Source organism: Cebus imitator, unplaced genomic scaffold (genome assembly GCF_001604975.1).
Source record: "Cebus imitator isolate Cc_AM_T3 unplaced genomic scaffold, Cebus_imitator-1.0 Scaffold367, whole genome shotgun sequence".
NCBI lineage: Eukaryota > Metazoa > Chordata > Mammalia > Primates > Cebidae > Cebus > Cebus imitator.
In genome coordinates this window covers 1,761,703-1,768,094 of record NW_016107682.1, presented here as the reverse complement: position 1 = coordinate 1,768,094, position 6,392 = coordinate 1,761,703, and the positions used below count along the sequence as shown (strand labels likewise).

Below are 6,392 nucleotides of genomic sequence, written 5' to 3'. Positions count from 1 at the left end.
TTCATCAATTTAGTGCTTGCTAAGTAGTTTTGACCAAGTTGGGTAGTTGTATATAAGCTGTACATCCAATAAGCACCTAAAAAGTGTAGCCAATATGTTTTTAGCTACAGATTTGGAGATTTTAAATATAAACCTCAAATATTTTGTTCTTGATGTGATTTTCAAGTGTAAAAGTTGGTCAGTAATTTACATTAAGTAGTCTTTCTTGAGTTTTGGGTAACACCTATCTCAAAGCTCAAAAATAAACCCAAAAAACCTCACCAGCAGAAATTTTGTAAACATAGTTTTTATTCTTACCCTTCAAAAGTCCTGCCACCAAAACATTTTTGAAACTCAGTAACTGAACACCAAACTCATTAGCCTGATTATTACTTTTCTAGACAACTGCTGAATTATATTGCTTTTAAAAAAATAGCTAAGATATATTTTTATTATTTATTCCTTTAAGCAGCAATATTCCCTCACATTTTTTTCATAAAAATCTAAAATATCTCTAGTAGTCCCAAGTGTCTTATATTTGTTCTAAGCATTTGTTTCACTAAGATTTTTCAGAAATAAGTGCACTTCTAAAGAGAAAATAAATTTAAATAAAATAATCATGGTTGTAGCAAAACAGTTATTTTGAATGTTTTGAATTGTAACAATTCAAAGAGAGAATGTGTTTGGTAGCCAGGGACTTCTACAGACTAAAATCTCAATTCATTTATTTGTAGATCGTTAAAAGACAGCTGCTGCTCCTGTCAGTAAAGAACTGACTAATTGTCTAAGGTTTTCTACAATAAAACACCAAAAATAAATGTACTTAAAAATATTTAAAATTTAGAGAATTTACACTAAGCTCTGCAGCTATTTAAAAAACAGAAAAAATATAGAAATAAATGAAACCCCATCTTAGGCCTTACCAACCAAAGAACATTTTTAATACCCCACCCTTATTTTCCATTCACGAACTGGCTTATTAAATCAGCTATATACTCTATTCAGAAGTAGCTGGTTTATAAGAAATTCCTTATTTTCAGACAGCACAATGCTTCAATACATTTAAAGATTTAAAGCTATGTTAGTAATAAATGCATAAAAGAAAAATAACATAACTTGCTTTAATACAAAGGTTTTTAATAAAAAAGTCAAAGTCTACATTAAATCAGGAAATTGATAAATCTGAATTATACAAGCTTTCTATATACTTAGAAAAACCAAAAACACAGTTTATAATAAAACTCTTTTAATTCAAAATAGAGTCTAATTTAAAGAAAATGTCATTATGCCCAGTTGATTAGATAGGGTTTTATCATTTAAATTAAATTATTCACCTGAAATATGGGAAATGTATAATAGAGAAAATTCAATCTCAAGAGTAATTTGCAAATTATCTGGTTAATTTGCATCATGAATCAAATTCTTAGCTTCCAAAGGGCAGACACAGTCTTTAATTGCTTTTAGATAGGCACTTAAGAAATGCTTTTGATGAGGAGAAAACCTCAAAGATTGTGAATCACTCTATTAACTCCAGGAAAGAATGAGACTCTCAACAAAGTAGCTTTCCAGAACTATCCTTCCAGTGCCAATTTGCAAGCTCTTTCTGGTAGTAAGAATGAGGGAACTCCAAACAAAAAAATGCTCTATTCTTATGCAATTAAAAAGTAAACTTAGGTAAATTAGTTTCTTTTTATCAGTGTCTGTCAATTTGAATTAATGGCATTTTTCAATACCATTTCAAGAATAGTTAACCATACTAGAACTAAATTACCTCGTATCTTACCTAATTCATTATCACACTAGCAAAACTGTCCTTTTTAAAAAAATAAAAATAAAGAGGGGGAGCAATGTGGGGTGAGGAAATCTCAAAAACTTCAGCAAAGGTTAGTATTTTAATTAAAGGCAGTTATAATTAGAAAAATTAGAGTTTGTGAAATTGAGGTATCCCCGGGGTGTTTAATAGCTCTCTCCTAAATACTCAAAAAATTCTCACTAGAAAAATGGAAATGAACTGTTAGATAAACACATAAGTACTCAACAAATATTTTTAAAAGAAACAAACCAAAAATAGGGAAGTGGGAGGAAACAGGATGGCCTTCTGAAAACACTGTGGAGCTACCTAGCAGCAACATTTATAAAAGTTTTTGTAGATTTGCATAATGCTCCTATGCAACTCTTCCCCATTAGGAAGACATTCCTACAAACAAATCATCACTTTAGATTTTGATCACAGATCATTTATAATGGTTATCACTGTTGTATATTTAAAAAATTCCATCTATTAACAGTTAAGACAAACATTAGGCCATTCTTTGCTAGAATATTATTCCTCAACTAGTACTAATGAAACCAAAACCTCAAGAGTTATTTGAATTAGAATTAAAATATTAAGCTAGAAAAGATTATTTAATTCTTAGGGCGGTACCCAAAGAATTTGATGCTGACATTATCTCCCCTCTCCTCTCATCACAACCCCCTGGCCTGCATTTACTTCCTTAATTCCATCTATATTCACCACAGTGATATAGCTAAACATGAACAATATTGCCCTTGAATAAACCGACCTCTATCAATGATCTGTCAGGTCTGAATAGAGCATTCCCACAGGAAAGGAAAATTCTACTAGTTGTGAGCATCCACTGTTGAAGATCTTTGGTACATTTGGAGTATACGAAAATAATGGCACAATAATACAAGTACTATCAAAGGAAACATTTTCATCAAAAGAAATAAAAGTTAACCAGCCATGATATGTAACAACTTTCTAGAAAACCAAAGTAAATATCTTTTTGTTCTCTACAAGTCCATTTACATAATAGAAGTTTGACATTTAAAAAAATAGTTTAATAAAAATACACTAATTCTACAAGCAGCCTTCATGGTCATTTCTTAAATTCAACTCACCATAATCAAATTAAAATAATGTCATGTCCTCTTGTTAAAAAAGAAGTCCTCTTGTCACAAGAAAATCAACTTTACATGTTATATAATACAGTACGTCTCCCTATGAGTATACAGACTACATATATAAAGGTCATCAGTATTTCTGAATGCAACATAAATATATTAGTGGAGTGCTTGAGTGAAGGTGTTAAACTTTCTCTTTCTTATTATAAACTTGTCACTCCCTACTGTGGAGTTTGTGTAATAACTTGATGATAAATTCTATTTTTTAGAGAACCAGTGAATTTCTTTTTAAATTTCTTAAAACCATTACAGAAAATGTCTTCATGTGTATTCTACAGATGTCCAAACCAATAGGGCAATGTTCTAACACCAACTGTGGAAGATGGCTTTTACTGATTATCTAGACCCATAGAATTGCAGTAAAACATCAATACTGCAGTGTTATCTACAGGTTAACCTATGTTGCTTTAAATGATATGTTTCTCCTGAATTGATTAGAGGTGTTACAGTTCAAAGCCACAGCACACACAGGCAGAATGGACCTTAATACGCATGTAGGCAGTGCAGTTAGAAAGGGATGTCCGTTCCTTTTATTCCAGTACCTTCGTATAATAAAGTTAACACAAATAATAAAATGTTAAAAAAAAAAAAAAAAGAGCCAGCTGGCACTGCCAACCAATTCCTATAGTAGTCTTAGAAATCCTAATCCTGTAGAATTTCCTCTTGTAGTCAATAAGCACCACCGTCTTCAGGAGTACTTCAGTGTATTGTTATCTACGCCAAGCAAGCCTGGTGATGCAGCTACCTGAGTTCTCTTGGTTATGGGCGAATGTTATCTTCATTCATAATTTCCCAGCTTTCATGTAGGTGGGGATAGAGCCACGTTGAGTCAACCCTTCAAACCTTTTATAGGTATAATTGAGAAAAACCCAGTCTTTGGATTTGTAGTCCGGTTCTGTGGTATTTGGCACTAGAAAGATAAAAATTAAAGGAATTTCATTAGTGAAATGCCATCATCTTCAAAGACTTTTAATAGTGTTACATTATAGACTGATTGTCTTACCTGGTTGTAAAATATCAGATTCAGGGAAGTCATCAAAATTTGAAGTATCATCAATGCTTTTGATTTCTATAGGGATTGCTGCTGGCCTTTCCCTATAAAAAGGTATTGAGTAGGCATGGTAACTTTTCTGAAACTCTCAATCTCCAACAAATAGTTCTACTTGTAAATTCTGTATACTATTCTATAGATATTAGAAAAGTCAAGGAAATTTATTGTGGATTTGAGAAGAGTAAAAGGGAGTTCAAAATAGTTGAGTATAATTTTTTATTAAAATGTTTTCATTTACTTGGAATTTAAAAAAGTTTTTTGTCTTTAATTTTTATGATTATGTTGTAGGTATATATATTTATAGGGATCAGGAGACAGTGTGATACTGACATGAAATGGGTAATAAGTACATCGTGGAGAATGGGGTGTGCATCCCCTCTTGCATTTATCCTTTGAGTTACAAACAATCGAATCACATTCTAAGTTATTTAAAAATGTACAATTTTCTCTTCCATACTTTAAGTGTTGCTAAGAAAAAAATGAAAAAAAGTACAATTAAGTTATTATTGACTGTAGTCACCCTCTTCTGCTATCAAACAGTAGGTCTTATTCATTCCTTTTTTTACCCATTAATCATCCCCATCTACTTGCCATTTTATATCTCTGTACCAAGACTTTCTCATACTATTTTTAAAAAGTGAGCTAATGAAAAGTAAAAGAGGTTTTATTTAAAAGATTGTATAATTGTATAAAGTATGTGAGATATTATAAGGACTGATCCTTCTTGATTTAGGAATAGAATTCTAGTAACAATCCATAAATTAAAAATCATTTGGGGAAATGAGGGGCACACAGGTGAAGGGACTATTTGTGATGAAATGTGAATACAAAAACTTCTGTCATATAAATTTTAAGAGAATCAAAGATAGTGAAAAAGAAACCAGTCCTGCAATCCCAGCACTTTGGGAGGCTGAGGTGGGCAGATCATGAAGTCAGGAGTTTGAGACCAGCCTAACATGGTGAAACTCCGTTTCTACTAAAAATACAAAAAATTAGCCAGGCATGGTGGTGCGTGCCTGTAAACCCAGTTACTTGGGAGGCTGAGGTAGGAGGATCACTTGAACCAAGGAAGGCAGAGGTTGCAGTGAGCTGAGATCATGCCACTGCACTCTAGCCTGGGCAACTGAGTGAGACTCCATCTCAAAAAAAAAGAAACCAGTCATGAAAATGCCTTCTTATGCTAAAAAGTTTATAGAGATAGTTAAAAGAAGCTATCAGTTTTTATTACTTCTGTTTTTTCAACAAATATTTATTGGATTTATTAGGCGGTAAGTTTACCAAATTATATAAAACCATATATATTTTTTACCAGAATTATTCCAACTCATTTATACTTAATGTGCTAATTTAATAAACCTAGTTTAGTGGAAAGAACCCTGGAGCACTGAGATCTAACCTTTCTGTTATTAACTAGCAGTATGACCTTGGCAGGCAAGTCCCTGTGCCATGACTATTCCCTCATTATAAAACCAGGAGAGGCCGGGCATGGTAGCTCACGCCTGTAATCCACACACTTTGGAGGCCAAGGCGGGCGGATCACCTGAGGTCGGGAGTTCAAGACCAGCCTGACCAACATGGTGAAACCCCGTCTTAATTAAAAAAAAAAATAAAAAATAAAAATAAAACCAGGAGAACTGGCAGTCTCTAAGCATCCTTCCCACTGTAAAAGGGGGGATATCATAGTTCTTTCTATTCAATTAAGTTGTGTGTGTATAGTATTATACAGCGTAATAATTAAGAGTTAGGCCTTCCACTAACGCTTAATCATTATGCTGCCTTGATCCAGTCCAACTGCCTGGGTCCAACTCTAGCTTTTTCATTTACTAGCTGCCCAGTGTAGGCACATTACTTAACTTTTCTATGCCTCAGTTTCCTCACTTGTAAAACAGGGATAATAACAATTCCTACTTTATAAAGCTTATATGATGATAAGATGAGAAATACAAGTAAAGTAATTAGAACAGTACTGGATACACAATAAATGATTTTTTAAAACTAGCTATTATTATAATAGGCAGAGTGTGCTGGGCGCCTGTAATCCCAGCACTTTGGGAGTCTGAGGCACTTGGATCACTTGAGCTCAGGAGTTTAAGACCAGCCTGGGGCTGGGCACGGTGGCTCACGCCTGTATTCCCAGCACTTTGGGAGGCCGAGGCGGGTAGATCACAAGGTCAAGAGATCGAGACCATCCTGGCCAACATGAAGAAACCCCTTCTCTACTAAAAATACAAAAATTAGCTGGGTCTGGTGGTGTGCACCTGTGGTCCCAGCTACAGGAGGCTGAGGCAGGAGAATTGCTTGAACGTGGGAGGCAGAGGTTGCAGTGAGCCGAGATCGCGCCACTGCACTCCAGCCTGGTGCCTGGCGACGGAGCGAGACTCTGTCTTCAAAAAAA

The 6,392-nt window shown here is 34.1% G+C and overlaps 1 protein-coding gene across 2 annotated transcripts in view; it reads right to left on the bottom strand.

Annotated features, from left to right (window-relative positions):
- Positions 1-270: 270 nt before the first annotated feature.
- The window catches only part of STK38L (serine/threonine kinase 38 like), a 79,617-nt gene continuing 73,495 nt past the window's right edge, over positions 271-6,392 (bottom strand). For both annotated transcript variants that reach the window (XM_017507066.2, XM_017507069.2), the window contains 2 exons: positions 3,950-4,041; positions 271-3,856 (listed from right to left, as the gene is read on the bottom strand). In XM_017507066.2, the coding sequence (XP_017362555.1) occupies positions 3,729-3,856; positions 3,950-4,041 (220 nt within the window). In that variant the 3' untranslated portion in view covers positions 271-3,728. The remainder of the gene's footprint in view (positions 3,857-3,949; positions 4,042-6,392) is intronic.